This window comes from Solanum tuberosum, unplaced genomic scaffold (genome assembly GCF_000226075.1).
Source record: "Solanum tuberosum cultivar DM 1-3 516 R44 unplaced genomic scaffold, SolTub_3.0 scf00105, whole genome shotgun sequence".
NCBI classification, from domain to species: domain Eukaryota; kingdom Viridiplantae; phylum Streptophyta; class Magnoliopsida; order Solanales; family Solanaceae; genus Solanum; species Solanum tuberosum.
Window position 1 is genome coordinate 1,387,190 of NW_006239031.1, and position 18,069 is coordinate 1,405,258.

General features: G+C 34.8%; 2 protein-coding genes and 3 non-coding genes across 8 annotated transcripts in view; 2 read left to right on the forward strand and 3 right to left on the reverse strand.

The window, feature by feature from the left end:
* LOC102584407 (uncharacterized) overlaps positions 1-10,057 on the forward strand; it is a 12,990-nt gene extending 2,933 nt beyond the window's left edge. For 2 of the 4 annotated variants that reach the window (XM_006349332.2, XM_006349334.2), the window contains 5 exons: positions 1,301-1,760; positions 3,872-4,182; positions 4,263-4,319; positions 8,736-9,151; positions 9,598-10,057. In XM_006349332.2, the coding sequence (XP_006349394.1) occupies positions 1,363-1,760; positions 3,872-4,182; positions 4,263-4,319; positions 8,736-9,151; positions 9,598-9,861 (1,446 nt within the window). In that variant the 5' untranslated portion in view covers positions 1,301-1,362 and the 3' untranslated portion in view covers positions 9,862-10,057. Of the gene's footprint in view, positions 1-532; positions 648-1,300; positions 1,761-3,871; positions 4,183-4,262; positions 4,320-8,735; positions 9,152-9,597 lie in introns of all 4 variants that reach the window. The other 2 variants (XM_015309568.1, XM_006349333.2) reach the window with 2 other exon arrangements.
* A 454-nt stretch (positions 10,058-10,511) lies between these two features.
* TRNAE-UUC (transfer RNA glutamic acid (anticodon UUC)) lies at positions 10,512-10,583 on the reverse strand. Its single transcript has one exon. It is a non-coding gene; the product is annotated as a tRNA-Glu (tRNA).
* A 1,202-nt stretch (positions 10,584-11,785) lies between these two features.
* TRNAE-UUC (transfer RNA glutamic acid (anticodon UUC)) lies at positions 11,786-11,857 on the reverse strand. The gene has a single exon. It is a non-coding gene; the product is annotated as a tRNA-Glu (tRNA).
* A 1,596-nt stretch (positions 11,858-13,453) lies between these two features.
* On the forward strand, positions 13,454-13,513 carry MIR384 (microRNA MIR384). Its single transcript, NR_127301.1, has one exon. It is a non-coding gene; the product is annotated as a microRNA MIR384 (primary transcript).
* Positions 13,514-15,991: 2,478 nt separating this feature from the next.
* LOC102585385 (60S acidic ribosomal protein P1-like) lies at positions 15,992-16,967 on the reverse strand. The gene is made up of 4 exons (XM_006349335.2): positions 16,866-16,967; positions 16,670-16,764; positions 16,367-16,582; positions 15,992-16,262 (listed from the first exon to the last, which is right to left on the reverse strand). Exons 2-4 carry the CDS (start codon positions 16,736-16,738, stop codon positions 16,209-16,211), a joined length of 339 nt encoding a protein of 112 aa, XP_006349397.1. The 5' UTR covers positions 16,739-16,764; positions 16,866-16,967; the 3' UTR covers positions 15,992-16,208.
* Positions 16,968-18,069: the final 1,102 nt, after the last annotated feature.

Consider the following 18,069-nt stretch of genomic DNA (forward strand, 5'->3'; position numbering starts at 1 on the left):
GTATGAAAAAGATTAAAATATACCTTGAACTTTGCTAGAAGAATCATATATACCCCTAAATAATTTTTAAGAAAATTAAAAGTCAAAAATATAAATCTAAAACTAACTTTTTCACTTCCGTTAAATGAAGGGTATATGTGAGCTCATTTTGTAACGGTAGGGGTATATGTGAGCCGTTTGTATAACGGTAAGGGTATATATGAGCCACTTTCATAACGAGGGGCATATCAGCTCCAAATGACAAAGTTGAGGGGTATATCAGGCCCTTTTCCCTTCTTTAATTAGTACGAGCACTGTTTATTGTTTCATGCCAAGGAGTATGCAACAAGCTGCTCCGAATTCCTGTTCTTACATAAGTTCTAGATAGATTTTAATTTGGATAAGGGATTGCAGAAAAACTGCTATAATAGCAGAGTTAACTGCAGAATAGGAACAAGAAAGAACAACAAAAAATTACCAGTTGAAAGCTAAGATGATATATATGGTGAAGGGTAACTTTTTAGATTTTAATAACCCATTGCATGGTTGAAAGTTTAGCATTTGGATTCATAAAGAAGATGCCCCTAGGCCTAATTCAACCTCAGAAACTAGCACATGCGGTGAGGATGTCAAGACTATATGAAGTGAGGATGCCAAGACTATATGAGGTGAGGATGTCAAGACTATATGAGGAGAACGGTGTGTCCATTTCATCTAAAAGTTTAAGCCGTTAGAGAGAGCACTGTTATTTATTTAATTTTGCATTCAACATGCCCCTCACGTATGGATTTTGACTTTTTTCATGAGCCAAGTATGTGGAATTTTTTCCTGATAATGATTGGTGGCAAGACTTGAACTTATGACCTCTTTTTGCTCTAATATTATGATAAGAAAATCAACGTTGGACCTAATTTAATGCTCATGAAGTGAGGATTGCCCATGATCATATAAGGAGACCAATTTCTAATCCCACAATTGATGGACTTTTAACTAGCACTACCTTCAGTTTCTAAAAAAATTCAGTTTCAAAAAACTAGCACTAGGTGCTTGAAACTGCCTTTAACTTATTGATAACGTGTTCCAGTGAATGCCATCTGAAAACCTGAAGCAATTGTTGGTACTTTCAGTTTTGGGAATCTCCAAAGCAAATATTTTCTTTTTACTTTATTATCTTTTTGAAACAATAAAAGTTGACTTTATAATTTATTTTCGGAAATAATAAAGGGTCAACCCTGCAAAAATGGATGGACTTGCAAAAGAAAGTAAATCTTATGTATTTTGTCTTGGAGTTTCTTATTAGCAATTTCCCTTTCCATGGCAGGTTGTTTGCACATATTTGCTCTCGATGTGCTGAGAATGGTTTGAATTGTAAGATATTGCAAAATGGGACGTGAATTAGAGAACAAGCAAAATACAGATATGATATTAGAGGCTTCGGCAAAGAAGCAGAATGGAAGTGATTCTAAAGAACTTGAAGCTATTTATGCAAATTGTGCTAGCAACTATGAGGACCATACCTCCTTGGCTGAACAAGTAAAGGAGGAAGCCCATGGCATTGAGGACGATGAAATTGATATAATAGAATGTACAGATCCTGCTGATAATGTGCTGGTGCAATCAGATAGAGAGGAGTTGACAGAAAGTTCAAGTTCTTTTGGGAGTATTTTTTCTGAATCAGAGAATTGCACAGCTATGAATGACACCGAGTGTACGTCAGAATACAGCGGTGATGCTACAGAAGAACTAGCATTTAGTGGATTTGGTGACATTTTTAGGATGACGTATGTATTCCTTCTCCTAATATTTATTTATTGGATAGCCTTTTTTTTCTGTAGTCTGCATTTTGGTTTCTGATGCTTTGACTTTTATGCTTCATATTTGTGATGAGTAAAGGTAAATTTTATGTATAAAGGTTCAGTACCAATCTGGTACTAAGACAAAGTACAAAAAGATTTGCTGGATAAGAATTCTTCAAAGCTTTAAAGATTTCAAGAACTCCAGCATTATGTCACTATCAGCAGAAAAATCTGCATTGCACCAATTCCTTTTTAAAATTTTGGATACATGTATATTTTACAATAGAAATATTCTCCTCATTCCCCTAAAGCATCTTATGTTCGTTCCTCTTGAGCCAGATTCTCCATATAATGCGAAGAGGAATGACCTTCCAGATCTTCTTCTTCTCCTTACTTGTTCCTTGCCTCTGCCAACAGCTCAGAAGTTGTTTAACATTTGCTGGTATGTCCCAATAGACCCCATAAAGATTGAGAAACATGCACCAAATTCGCCACACAATTGCAATGTATTAGCAAGTGATTCACAGTTTCTCCCTCTAAATTGTGACGCTTCATATGCGAATAAGCATTATAGTTCCTCGCTTATTCATCAGAAAATGAAACTGATTGCAGAACTCAAGCTGTCTTTCTGGAATTTTGTTTTTCGAACTAGGTGACCTTGTATTATATCACAAAACAATACACGGGTTGTATTGAAACCTTATATACAAGTGTACTAATTTCACTTCTCTATAACTAAATAGAGTCTAGAACTTCAATGATAGAGATAGTTTCATTTGAGTATAACTAAATACACCAAAAAACTAAAAGTAGAATGCAGTTAAGTTTAACTTTCTGCACATTGTTCACTATGCTCTCAAAACATCTTGAATTCCTCTCTTTTCAGATAACCCACCCTATCGCACTAGGGATAATCTTCATTTACCTTTGTCCTTAGCATGTACCCCTTCTTCCTCCCAACTCATTGAGGCCTTAGCTACCTTCCTTGGCATGGTCCAGGAGAGTCCTTTGAGGATCAGAAATATTCTCCATAAATGTTGGGTGTACTTGCAATGTAAAAATAGATGGTTAACCGTCTCAGATGTTTCACCACATAGGAAGCACCTAGAGCACAAGGTTATCCCCCTTTTCATGACATTGTCCTGTGTAACGACCGCTTCCTTAGCCATTAACCAGACAAAGCGTGATACTTTGTGAGGTATTCTACAATTCCATATTTGTTTCTAAGGCCATCTTGTACCCTGCTGATTAGTTTGATCTATCAACTTATTAGCTTTGTTGACTTTGAACACTCCCCGGTCATCTCCTGTCCATCATAGTTCATCCTCCCATCTACAGTCAAGTGAATATGTCCACAGTGTTGAAAAATTCAGCAACTCTCATGACCTCCCAGTCATTCAGCTGCTTTCTGAGAGTGAATTTGCAGGGGTTGATTTAATCTATTGAAGTCAATTTTCTTGTTACATTGAAGGATTTGGTTTGCTATGAAGAAATATATGTGCATGGTTTAGTTGTTCAACTAAGGTGTTCTCTTTTTTTGGACAATGGTGGTGGTCGGGCTAGCTTGTGCGCGCCTCAACTAATTCTCTTGGTATTTTACCATTCAGTATAGGTAGAAATATCTATGCATGGTTTAGTTGTTCAACTAAGGTGTTTTCCTTTTTTGGATAATGGTGGTGGTCAGACTAGCTTGTGCGCGCCTTGACTAATTCACTTGGTATTTTACCATTCAGTATAGGTATTGGCTAACTCAGCCACCAAGGTTTGAGCATATAGAAAGAATTCATACTGTGTCGCTGCTTCTGGGATTTGAACCAGGTTCCTAAGGTCGTTATTCTGATCTTCAACCGCCAGGCTACCCCCTAGGGTAGTTGTTCAACCTAGTCTGACCATGAACTTGCTGTTGAGTAACTTGAATTTCTTGTTCACAGACATAACAGGCTAATCATCTCATCCTTAACTTATGTGACTTAGTGTCAGATTCAACATGGGCTTAGGGGGATAGTGTAGTCCTTTGTAGTGTTTTGTGCCTTTTTTAGAGTAAGAGAATATCTATGAAAAATCTTAACACGTTTCTTTTTGTTTCTGTCCTTTAGAAGGAAAAAGGTGACACCTCATTGGAGAGACTTTATACAACCTATTAGGCAGCGATGCAAGTTGATTGAGTTGAAACTTCATCTGCTTCAGTCTCAAAGTCGGAAATATGAGAAACAAATGCGGGATGACAACCACCAGATGAAGCTTCAAATGGGAAGTGTTCCATTGGAAGATTTAGGTTCAAAGTCACTTCCATATTCTTGTAATAGTTTAAGAGATAATGTTGTGAAGAGAAAGAAGAGAAGAAGAACTGAAGATACATTGGATATAGCAGCTTATATGTCTCATCATCCCTTGTTCTCTTTCTTTGGTAATATTTCCCCTCATTGTCCTTTAGCCTAGTTTCACATTTTCATTTCCAAATCATGAATTTGTATTTGTGACATGCAGAAAAAAGAAAGTCAAGTGCTGATGGTTCTTTCCTGGACAATGAGTTGGACAAAATAGGTTCGAATGCATCCTTGCCTTAATTTTGAGTTGCAGTTGTTGTGGTTCTTTGTTGCTTCTTGGTAGAAAAATAATTTGATAACATCAAAATGGTAGCAATGCATATGTTGTTCCTATTCAAGTCTTCTATTAATGGCTATTTACACACACAACAGAGGCTATGCTTGGAAGCTGTATGGAATTATGACTTCTTGTGCAACACAGCTGCTGTTTGGTTAAGAATTTACAATTGTTTCTTGAGTACAAGTTTCTTTAATGTTGCAGGGAGATGTTAAAGATTAAAGTTTTCCAGTTCAGTTAGGACTTTTCCTTTTTTATGTTTCTGAGATTTGTTAGTGAAGTTGATCCCTAATTGCTTTTTACTTGTGACCTCTCATTCTGTCAATATGCCACAAGTCCTATTTTACTTCCATTGATCAGTTAGAATTAGTTAGTACTTTCACTGACAGGTACAAGATTGTTTGGTGTGAGACGTTAGGTGGTGGATCGAGACTACACAGTCAGTTAGGTTACATCAGACTGGTTGGTTAAAACGGAAATTAAATTGGAATAATTGAGCTAAGATTCCTAAAATCAAGGAAACAAAGAGTGACTATGAGTTTTGGGACGAGTGGCATAGGTATGGTCGACGGCACTTTAGATGACCGATATGTGCATGCATGTGAAAGAATGTGCTTATTGGAGTAAAATTAGTTGCAATCATCAGTTTGATGCTGATAAAAGATCAACTTGGGTATAATACCATCACATAGGACATAAAAAAGGCCTAGCGTTGGGCTCTTGCATTGGTTTTGCTCTACTCTAAGGCCTCATTTGTTTTCATTAAGATTAAGATGTCTGAATTTGAATGAACATCTAGATGATTAAGATGTTGTCTCTAGATCTCAACATTAAATGATTATGACGGCTTGTTTTTCAACATCTGAATGTCCATTTCTTTATTTATAAACATAATAAATATACAATTGAAATAAAATAATAATTATAAATTTGATAAAATAAATTAGTATGTGAGCAAAAAAAAAATGTTATGTTTGCTAGTGATGGTGGATATGATTTGAAGTGGTGGTGGCGATTGAAGAATATGTGGTGGTGATAGTTGGAGACAGTGCTAGTTGTGATGGTGAAGATGGTTTGTAGTAGAAATTGACCTTAATGGTGGTAGTGGCGGATAGTGATGGTGAGGTGGTAGTGGCTGATAGTGACGGTGAGGTGGTAGTGGATTTATAACAATGGAGGTGATAGCGACTGTTAATAATAGTTGGGAACAATGATAATTTAAACACTAAATGATTAAGACTGTAGTTATTTTTTCATCATTTGAATACATTGAATTGAGAATTATTAAGTATTAACTTTAAACAATACAATAACAACAACATAACTAATATCTTTCCACAAAATAAAATTTAAATAGTGGTATTTAAGTGGAGAAGGGTAGAGGGGCGGGCCCATTATCCACCGAGTTTAGAAGGCTGTGATTGGTCCAAAGGGCGGGTCACAGACGGATTTCTCAGTTATAAAAAAAAATAAAAAAATAAAAAATTTAAGTAGTATAATAATTAAATATTATATTAAGCACACGGAATTAAAAAAAGGTATAAGATTTGATGTTGTGTTTTCAAAAGAAAACAAGTAGTGGTAAAAGAGACTCTAAGTTGCTCAGACTCGGGTGTGGGTGTCCAATATGGCTGCGGATCTAGAGGTCGGATCTTCTATGATCTAAATTTTAAGATGCGGGGATTACAGATCCATGTATGGATATGGGTGCGGGGATTCTGCTAAAAATAATTCAAATATCTAAACATAGAGTTATAAAACCTAAATTATGAGATATTATGTGGAAAACTTGAGGAGTTAATATTGATCAAGAGGAGAATCCTGGAAGGAGATAAAAGGAAAGGCCGAAAGGGAGTGCAATAGAAATTTATATATACAAGGTAATTCCATTTTCTTTAATTTCACCTTAGTTTTTGTTTTGATTACATAAATCATTGAACCTGTCCAAAGTTTCTCCCTCGAATTTGGTCGAAGTATCCAACCCAGTTGACCAGATCGAGTACGGATCCCACACCCACTTTGTGCCGACATTGGTGCGGTACCGAAAGTGAAGAATCTGACCAACTTAGAAAGAGAGTGTAGAAGTGGTGAAATCTTAACAAAAACAAACGCACTTAATGAGTTTTTTGAAACTGGTAACTTTGTGTCTATTGATAGAAACATATCAGTACATGGGATGTACCATATTTACAAGTAAATCCAGATCCTATGATCCCATGTCTATAATGAATCTAACACATCAATAATAGATACAGGATCATTAGACCGAATCTGATTACACCAAAAACATAGAATCAAGATACAATTCAATTTGATCTGTTCTATACTATTTTCTATGTTCTCAAAACACCTAGCATTTCTCTCCTTCCAGATTGTCCACCAACATTCTTATCAACTTTGAAGGGCCTCTTTAACCTTTCCTGGCATAGTCCAGGAGAAACCTTTAAGGTTTATGAATAGTCTCCCAAGCTGACCTATGGTCTTGCAATGAAGGAACAAATGTCGAACCGTTTCTGCTTGTTCTCCGCAAAAAACACATCTCGGACATAAAATTATCCCCTTTTTCATCAGATTGTCTTGTGTAAGGACAACTTCCTTAGATAGGAACCTGGCCTGTGTAATCATCTGGACACATAGTCTAGTGCTTTTGTGGGTTCCTAATGTTGTTCTGGTGTTCGCTCCAATATTCTGTTAATTGACATGATGTTTGCTATTTGTTAAATTATTGTTTGAATTGATGAAACTAGCTAAAGAGTCTGTCAAAAGATGGAATACTGGTAAAACACTTTAGAGGGTAAGGAAACTCGCCAATCGCCCCTTAAAAATTGAGCTCTGATCTAGCTCACTTCCTTAAATTGGCCTGGGCCATCCTGGTTGACTTTTCAGGCTGGGACTGGGCCAAGTTTTTTCAATCCCTGATCCAGACCAGCACAGCATAGATCGGCTCAAATCTACAAAATAAATAAATTGCGGACTTAGCTAAGGGCATAATAAAATGGAAGCAACGGGATTATATAGGTGATAATAATTGTTGGTTGAGATTGAGATTAGCTGTTACACCTGCATTATGCGCTGTGTTTGTCAACTGTCAAGAGTCTTTCTCGGTCTGTTAGAAACTTGTATGCTATTGCAAGGATAAGAGTAAGTACTAGAGTTCTACAAAACTCCTTATTTGACATAAAAGATAGCTTATTTAGTAGTGGAATTAAATAGAGACCCATATACAATGGAATAGATGCAATGAATTCATATGGCCAATCATAGTTAGTTTGGATTAAGGCATGGTTGATTAATTTTGATCCCCCATTAGTGTATATCCATCTCATCTTTGAACTTGATCTATGGTCTGTTTGGTATGAAGTTAAACATTTCCCAGAAAGTGTTCCAATTTTTTCACATTGGGCTATAGCTAAATTGTCTGAGAAAATGTTTTCGCTAAGACTACATTTTCCTTTATAAAATGGTAATTAACTCCCTTGGCATGCTTAAGGAAGTCATTTTCCAAGAGAATCGAGATGAGCCCCTGGAGCTAGAGTCCCTTGATGCAGTTTGGGGTGTGGGATTTGGGGAATATAGGAAAAAGGCATATGCAGTCAATGAGCGAGCATTTGAAGTAGTGGTCCAATGACAGGATAGACATACATCTAACTTTTGTTGAGCACTGAGCAGAGAGTGTTCCAAGCTCGATTTTAGAAAAATTCAAAGATAAGACGTGTGGAGACTTCTGTTTTGTGCTCTAAAATCAAATGGTGCTTTCATGTTAATGTCAGGTTTAGGATTGGGAATTGAAGGGTGGGGGAGGTGCACAGGAAATTATTTATGTTATATTTAGGGAACTTCAGGGAAACTATTTTATCTTTAGGAATCTATTTTTCTCCCAAACACTAACTCTGGACAATACGAATGCCCTTTCTGATGCAGTTCACGATGCAGAGCTGCCAAACTAACTAAGCTAGGTAGTTTGTTGATAGAATATCTATATTCTATCCTAGTAGGATGATGGAAAGAATATACTATACTCAATAGGAGAGTCAAAAGAATAGGCATGTTGGTGGAACTATATTAGAAGGTTTTGGCTTGCCCCTCTCTTATCTTATTAGTCAAACCTAAATGTCCTTATTTCGAAAAACAGCGCTAACACCCTTACCAACCAAATACTAGAAATATTTTTTGAAAATGTTTTCCGCTCACCCATAAGAAAATCACCTATTTCTGTGGGGAAAAAATTCCCTTACCAAGCACATCCTTTGTAAATGTAATCCTATACAAAATCACCTGTTGTGTGTGCTTAGTTCTTCTGCTAGCTTTCTTCTAATTGTTTGAAGAATTAAATCATTTCACTTCTTAATTCTGTAGCCATCTGCTCTGACAAGATCAATGCTGATGATGACTTGCACCAACAGCCTGCTGATGGTGATGCTTCCCTGGAGAAAATACTCCACAAAATTGGGGTTCTTCAGTCACAAGTTATCCAGCTTAAAACTAGACTTGACAAGGTAACAAGTGAGAATGGGATGTTCTCCAGCACTGATGACTTGAAATCGCTTCTACCATGTAATGTTTTGGGCAGCTCTTCTCGAAGTTCTGCCCTTCTCCAAGACAATCGGGGCAAAATGCCAGCGGGATCACATGATGGTGTATCACAGCTGATATCTGAGTATAATATGGTTATGCCTCCTGACAATGCAGCTTCAAGACATGGACAAGCAGTGAACGTCCCTGATGTGATTGAAAGCACAGACCGTTCCTTACTTATGGATACAAACACCAATGTGAGTACTTCAATATAACTCATTATTCTTCATTGATTGCTGTTCTATGTCTGTGTATGCGCCTATGATTCATCATATATCATTAACCCTTCAAAAAGAATGTCGTGATTTTCAAAATAGGTAGGTAAATGGAGGATGTGCTTTTATTTGTTTTCTTTAAGCTTGCATTTTACGCTCCATTTCTCTGAGTGCTCTCTCTCTCTCTGTCATTGTTATTTCCTGCTTTAAGTTAGTTAACCCATCGATTTATAATAGTAATAGTTGGTGGTTAAATCGTTTGTTCGCTCATAAAGTGAGGAAGTAAGATCTTATTTTTATCCACTGTGACAAACTTGCTGAAAGCTTGTATTTTAGATCATGAATATTCTTCATATGGATATTATGATGACCTAAAACTTATTTCTATTCAACTGTTGATGTGTTTGAATTCATCCAATCATGTGCAGTCTGAAGATGGCGTTCTAATCTACAATCAAAAAATGAAGGAAGAGATGAGTAACTTTGAGGAATTCAAGATTCATTCTGCGGAAAATCATCAGGTTTTAGAACATGTCCAGAAGGTTACCATCCCAGCTAGTGTTCCAGAACCAGATCTTGCAGGGGATGAACAACCAGCTCCGAAAATTCGCTCTATTTCCCAGCTTTCTGCTCCTAAGATCAAGAAGAGGAAGGCTCGACGGAGAGGTGGTTCTGGAAAACGGAATTACTGATCTAGTTGAAGTTGATTTCAACTCCCCTCCTCTTGGAACTCAAAACTGTTCTGCAAATGACAAAAACTGTTTCCTCAATCTCAATCCTGTCAATATGTTCTGTTTTTGTTTTTCTTCTCAAGTTACGTATATTTATTGAGTAAATATTGTAGTCGACAAATGAGTTTGATTAATTGCAGTTTACTTTCATACATTACCATCTTCATTTGCTTATTTCTTTGTTGTGGTTCAGATTAATTGCAATCAGAATTAATAGATGTGAATTAGTGGTTATAATTCTCGAAATGACGAAAAACATACTAATCAAAGTTCTGTTAATTAAAATCTTAATATCTTTTTCTTTTTTTAAAAGTGGTTATTAATTTATTATTTTGGCATGTTGAGAGAAAACAAGGTGACAAGTGGAGTAAAGGAATAGAATAACGTCAACCCCTTCCAAGATTATTTAAATTCTTTGCCATGATGATTTAATGAAAAATCAGAAAATTTAGATGTAATGCAGTAATAAAATCCTTTTCTTTTTCCTTTTCCGATTTTTGATGGTTTAAGTTTTTTCAAATGGATTAATCAATAACCTGATAGTAAATTTAAAAATTATATATACCATTCGGAATAAAAAGTCGTTAACTTAAGAAGAAAAATTGAAAAAATTCCGTTACCGGGAATCGAACCCGGGTCTCCTGGGTGAAAGCCAGATATCCTAACCGCTGGACGATAACGGATGCTTGCTAAAGGTTCTTCTCTTAAGTTTAATAATAGTAAAATACAGAGATTTTTTGGTAAAATATATGTCCATTTTAAACTGATATAATGTATTCTAATGGTCGAATATATAAATTTAGGAAAGTTGGACCATGCAAGTTTCATTTAGTTATCGTGGTCCGTTACATAGCGAAATTTAGTACAACAAGTTACCTTTTTTTTAGCTTCAAAAGATTGTATAAATATTCAATGGAATTTCGATCTCATGTAGTTTTAATAGTATATATTAGACAAGCACTTTGTATTTAATCAATATTTATTAACATTTGAGATGACTTTCATTCTTATCAATATTATTTTGGCATGAGGAGGATCCATATAGGAAGATGTCAAATTTTTTTAAATATAAGCAGCAGTTTTGCTGGTTTAGGTGTCTATTTCATGATACATCTTTTCTTTGTTTGTGCAAACAGCTGCTTGATGGCTTGTTGTTGTTGGTTGAGACTTCAACTTATATGTGAGGTTTCGGTTTGAGATAAAATGAAACATTTATTGGATCTGTGTTGGCACGGACTTCCGAATCTAGTATAGATATCAGCTTTGTTCATTAGTTGTACATTGACTTTGTTCATGTCGTTATTTAAAGACGAAACATAAATTTCCAATCAATATCATATTGTATAGATGATTTTTATTATTAGTATATAGTAGTAACTAGTAACACAAGGGAAAACTAAACAAATACCCAATAAAAGCAAAATAATTACAAATATATACCCCTTTATATTTATACCCCACTAAATAATTACACTACATACCCCCCCCCCCCAAAAAAAACAGTTAAGCGAAATTATCAGCCTTAGTGATATCAATACAATATATGATATTGATTTAGTATCAGTTAAGTGAAAATTATCAGCCTTAATGAAAGGGGGTATGAGCTGTAAATTAAATTTTTTAATGATATTTCTTGACTTTGAATTGTGTATGAACATATAATTATTTTGAGTTTTATGGCTCATTTATATATATTTTTTTATATAAGGCGAATTTACTTTGCTATGATGAAAAATCACACAAATATTGCAAGGGCATCTTTGATGTTTCTATTTGCTAATTTATCCAAAAAGAGAAAAGAGAACTTTTAATCTGTTTATTTATTGAAGAAAAAAAAAGCTGAATAGATAATATTCATTATATAAATATAATAAAAGATTAAAAATTCCGTTACCGGGAATCGAACCCGGGTCCCCTGGGTGAAAGCCAGATATCCTAACCGCTGGACGATAACGGATGCTTGTTTGTATATCCCCTCTTAATTTGTAATAATGTATAAGAATATAAAATTAATTATAAAATATATGTCCATTTAAAAAACATATATATATAGTAATTTAGCAAAAATTAAAGACAATAACTTTAGAATGGAGACAGTGTAAATGCTTTGAAAAATTGAATGTGAATTCATGAATGGATCACTCATATTATATTGTTAGTCAAAATTCACTCTACAAAAATGTTCCAACTTTAATTTTGTTATACACATATATGTTAGGCGTGCCTATATTAGATTAGACACATACTTAATAATTTACATTTTATCAAGATTTATGAATGTAAATATAAACTAGATCGAGACGATTTTCTTTCTTAATTATCCATATATATTTTGGCATAATAAGTATTACTATATATATTGACCGATGAAAATATGTGACACAACAATCATGTGAAAGTACAATTAATTAATTTAAATGTGAAAGTAATACCCAAAATGGCATCATGTGATAACATATAAAAACAATTATTTTTCATCCGTCTTTTTGTCCCCAATTATCATTTAAAAAATTCTCTCTCGCTAATGGGGAAAAAGCTGATGATTGAGCCAGTATCGAAGTCAAAAAATTTATCAAAAAAATTTAAATGTACAAATTATTTAATTCAGCATATATATTTTATATATAATTATGTTAATTTTTCAACGAAGAAGATTCTGAGAGATTGAAACATTAAAAAGGGTTGAATTGATGTGAGTTGACAATGGTGATTACCTAGTAAATGGGAGACAGTGGCAGCTAGCTCCATTTTGCACTCTCCTTTTATTTTTGCAAAAGTCAAAAAACCAAATCATATAGTTACAGCTATCAGAATCATCATCATGCAGGTCCATAGACACTATCAATCAAAAAGAATAATTCCTCCGTTAGTTTGACTTGATCGATATGAAAATAAGTTATAAATATTTGTGTGGCTCAAAAACTATTTCACTAAATATTAAATTGTTATTAAATATAGAAATGATTTTGACTGGCGAAGGAATATCATTTTTTCATGAATTGTATGCTTCACTTTAGAAAAAGAAGATTTACGGGTAATATTTTGTCCATAAAGTACAAGAGAGAGTACTGAAGCAAGTTAGAGCTAGCAGCCTTTCAATCTTTCTTACAAGTTTAACGTGGGAATGAGGTAAAGAAGAAGGAAAAAAAACAACACTATTTTTACTTGTGAACTTTCCCTTTTACCTCCCACTAAGTCGTACAACCACCATGCACGCTCATGCACCCACTTTCCCCTTTTCTTTTCATTTTTTTTCAACATAAAAGACTTTCAAAAAGTCAAAGTCAGATATAGGACATGGGTTCGAGATTTGAATTATATGTGTAGAAATTCAACATAAAACAACAATAACATATTCAGTGAGATCTGAAAAAGTTTGTGTCTAAGCTAACATAATATATACACTACATCCGCCCCTAAAGAAGGAAAAAACACTATGTAGAGTCATAGCCTATATATATAGAAAGCAAAGCCCTCTCTTATATATATATTTGCATCTGCTGGAAGATGGTGTACTAAAAGAGTTTCTTAGGAGTATCAGTGTAGAGTCATTTTGGCATTCTGTCCACCTCCCAGCTTACTGAGGACTGAGGAGGGGGCCAAAGTGCCAAACTAGCTCTGCAGCTCTCTCTATCAGAAAACCTCACAGATTACTTTGTGTGCGTATGGAAACAACCTCCATCTCTACCTCCAACAGATGGATATGTGTAGGGGTAAGATCTGCGTACACTCTAGTTCTTCTCTAGACCTCACTTGTGAATTACACTGAGTATATTCTTGTTGTTGTTGTTTACCTGTATCTATTGGATATTAAGGTGTTATCACTATTATTGTGTATAAAATTGATGGTGGCACTGGCATGTGATGTATAAGCTCATATATATGTGCAATGGTCATGAATCCCATTCTGTTGTTGTCTGTACTTGTTGTTCTTAGGATGAAATTTCCATTACTAATTCAAGAAAAGCAAAACTTTTTGCAGAAATAATACTACTTGTATTTCTTATATGGATAAAGAGTCCTAGTTTGATTATTTCTGATTTCTTATATATGGAATGATATTGAATCGATGATTTTTTTGTAACGGACGAACCCAAGGATCAACCAAAGCCAAGATCGATTATATTGATGATGAGAACATTGAGAAGACACAGCTTTTGGATGATCACAGAGTTTTCAATTCTGTTGCACTGAACAGTTTTTGGATGATACTATTGTCTTTATGTGGTTCTACACAGTAATAAGTATTTTCAAACAATTAGAGCCAGGTACCTTTTGTTATTGATGTTTAATCCATCTTGTTGGATTAGTTTTACTGATTATATTATTTGAATTGAAATTAGCAACTGGCTGGGGACTTGAAGGTGGATGAAGAACCTATTATTTTCCTGACATTGAGAAATTGTTGTCTGGCGATAGTGGCAAGCTAAGTTTTCTTTGAGTCGGGTCCTTCAGAAACAATTTCCCTGTCATCACATGGTAGTGATAAGGTCTACCTTACCATGGGATTATACTGGATTTTTTGTTGTTTGTAATCTAAAATCACTATCAATGTCAACTAGGAGGATATCCTTCATTTTTTTTCTTGTCCAAATCTCAAGCAAGTCTGTGTTTAAGATTCTAATAACTGTTTACTACATTTGATAGTTGCTGATCCACTTTCGAGTTTGAAGTCCATGGGGATAATATGTTGTTACGGTGTCAAGTTGATGTTCCAAATCTAGTGCCTTCTACATACATCAGACATGTTATTTATCAAAGGCGTCTCCTTTGCTGTCTAGTTACATCAGTGTTGGTTGGCTTCTGTTGTTTTTTGTTAACAAACCTCTTCAGAAGTTGAATGATTTTGATCTTGTCTTGCATTTGGTAGAAAACGGGAAGAGGCGATCATGGCTAAGAAGGTGCTATTAAACTAAGAACGGTGCAAGCAACGTATCATGTTATAAGTTATACAAATCCATCTCGACTTACAAAGCGTGTGCCTTTTTCAAGTATTCAAGTGACCTCTGGAAGGTTTTATTAGTTTAACTCAAATGACAACTCAGGAGTCAGGACACTCAGATAACTGCACGAAGCCGTTACAAGTTTTACATTCAAGCATAGATTTCTAGGTAGTAGGGGGAGAAATGAGGTAGCAAGTATAGTTAAAGAGGTAACGAATGGTCAGCTACTCACAAATATCATTTAAATCACAAGCATGGGACACAGTGACTTGAAGGATTCTTCACCACATAAAAGATTTACACTTTCAACAGACGGCAACTCCATACTCAAATTCACAGTTCGTGGCTTTATAATAATATCATTTGTATTTAAAATGAAGACTTGACTACAGAAATGTAATCCACTACACTAATTTCATATCAGTTTTCAATAGGACCATCACTTCAAAAGACATTCACGAAAAATAACAAATGCAAACCATTTCATAAAGAATTTAGAATCAAATAGTGAATACTATGATTCTTTACATCATGCTGAAGCTGGTTCTTGGCTCAAATCGGCCATTTGCTTGGGAGTAGATAAAACCAAGTTTCTCCACTTTGATGTATACTAAAATGAACAGAGGAAGGGCAGTAGAGTAGTAGGCCTAAGGACCAAGAAAATATCAAAAGACTAGCATCCAACTTACATTAATCTAAGGACAGATAATTATTCAACATTCTAAAGCTGCCAGTAGATTGCCGCCAAAGAACTCCATAGAAAACATATCTCATCAACACCAGTTGCAAATGACTACTACCTAAAACAACTTATCCTACGTCGTTTGCAACTGGTATCTACTGAACAATTTATCCTACGTAGTTTGTAACTGGTATCTACTGAACAATTTATCAAGAATAGAAAGAAGACAGCTCAGCTCAAATGCATATCATGTAAATATGGAAGACATTTCCAAATCAAGATCCATTCAGGCAGTTAAGCTGCATCACCAATTGTCTCAAAATCAAAACTACAGTAGCATAGCCTTACATTGCAAATTGTCAAGACAGGGACTCTAAAATAGCATGGAATGTTTCGTGGTTACTAAGAGCATTCTATTGTTTGTTAAGTAAGACTTAATAAGTAAAAGATCCGTGACAATATAACAAAACAGAGAATTAAATTTTAACAATAGAGGGGCAAACATTTGATTAAACTGACAAAAATGGCTCAAACTAAGGCACAAAACTAGCATAACAAGAGTACATAACCTCCTGATGATTAAATGTTACTCTTAAACTTTCCAAATATCTCAAACATCAAAACTAAAACTTTAACCAATATTTTTTGGAAACAAAAGAACAGATCATACTAACGGTAGCTTTCTAATCGAACAAACTGAATCCCATATCGTCATCACTTTCTTCCTTTGGTTCCTCCTGTACACACATAAAACAAAAATTAACACTCAGTTAATTATAAATATATGCAACTCGTGGTTAAACGAATTCTGAAAAAAAAGAAAGATGAAATAGTTCATTACCTTCTTCACTTCAGCAGCAGGGGCAGCTGCTGCACCACCACCAGCGGCGGCACCACCGACGGGGGCAGCAACGGCAGCGACACCACCACCGCCGGCACCAACGTTCATGATGAGATCTGAGATGTTTTTCTTCTCGGCAAGCTTGGCGAACAAGAGAGGCCAGTAAGGCTCGATTGTGAGATTTGCTGCTTTTACAAGAGCAGAAATCTTCTCTGCCTATTACAATCAAAACAAACCAAAATGAATACTTCACAAAACGATAAAAACAGATCCGGATAAAACTTATCAGGCAAAGAAACTAACTGTGATGGCGATGTCATCGTCGTGAAGGATCAAACAAGCGTAGGTACTAGCAATTTCTCCGATCGACATTTTCTACTCAAACGAATTACCTGTTCCTGCAATTTTTTCACCAATATTGAAACTCCTACGGAGAAAATGCCTAATTCATATATAGATGAACTTGTGATACTGCAGAGGAATTGGTTAGGGTTTGTACCTTAAAGGACAAGAAAATGGCGGTCTGCTTCTTCGGGCTGCTGTTACTGAGTTCTTGCTGCTAGGGTTTTGAGATGATGAGAGGTTTATAAAGTGGAGAAACACAGCGTTAGCAGGGTTTTGGGGGCCCAATATTGAAAAATGAAGCCCAATAAACATTGGGCCTATTAGCCCTGTAAGATTACTTGATATTTCAATGAGATATATAGCAACCCGTTTTATATGCCAACAATTTTGTATTTCTTTTTTATTTTACATTCATTATAATTATATTGCCAACAAGTTTTGTATTTTTTGTGCTCATTTTGTATTTCAATATCACTTTGTGTTTCAATCTAACTTTGTAAGTCAACAAGTTTTGTATTTCTTTTTTATTTTGTATTCATTCTAAAGACCGAAGGTATGCCAACAAGTTTTGTATTTTTTTTTTTTTTTTTGTATTCATTCTAAATGTATGCCAACAAGATTTATTTGCGCTCACTTTGTATTTCAATCTCACTTTTTATTTCAATTTCACTTTGTATGCCAACAAGTTTTGTATTTAATTTTTATTTTGCATTCATTCTAAAATCTTCTTCACTAGCCGCAATAATCTCAAATCAATCGACTTCAATTTGGCATAGATTGAATATTATCAATGGAGTATCGAAAATCAATGTTGAAAATTTGAGGAATAAGGGAGAGAGAAGGCATGCCGATTTTTATTTGGAATGTAACTGAGGAGGAATTTCAATGATTTTACCTTATTTGAAATATTCTCTCCCTTATTTTCATCATTTTGTTATTAACTAATTGCACTTTTTCAAATTAAATAAATGGAAAAAAAAAATACATAAATCAACAATATAACAAACTAAAATATTGATATTTTTAATACATATTGAAATTGTGGCTATGAGGTCCTATTAAATGCTAAAATATTATTGTTTTGAAAATTTTCCCTTTATTTATTTTTCACTTGTAAAAGTTCTTTTTTATGAATATAAAGTTATTAAATAGAAAAGTTTGTGCAAAAGAAAATTTGTAACATACGAAGGAGTGATCTAGTGGTGATAATTGGACGGGTTGGGTTAGATTTTGGTGAGTCATAATTAATCAAGACAGTAAAAGGGTCAAGATCCAATTCAATTCAAATTTGTTTGGATCACGGGTTGGGTTGAAATAGGTGGATAATGGGTTATAAAATAGGTCAAGACTCAACCTAA

Bases quoted from the DNA above. Each gene is read 5' to 3' on its own strand.
- LOC102585385 (XM_006349335.2), bottom strand. From the start codon at position 16,738: ATGTCGATCGGAGAAATTGCTAGTACCTACGCTTGTTTGATCCTTCAC. The intron at 16,583-16,669 runs GTTAGTTTCTTT...TGATTGTAATAG, and splicing joins ACGATGACATCGCCATCACA to GCAGAGAAGATTTCTGCTCT. The intron at 16,263-16,366 runs GTAATGAACTAT...ATGTGTGTACAG, and splicing joins CTGCTGCTGAAGTGAAGAAG to GAGGAACCAAAGGAAGAAAG.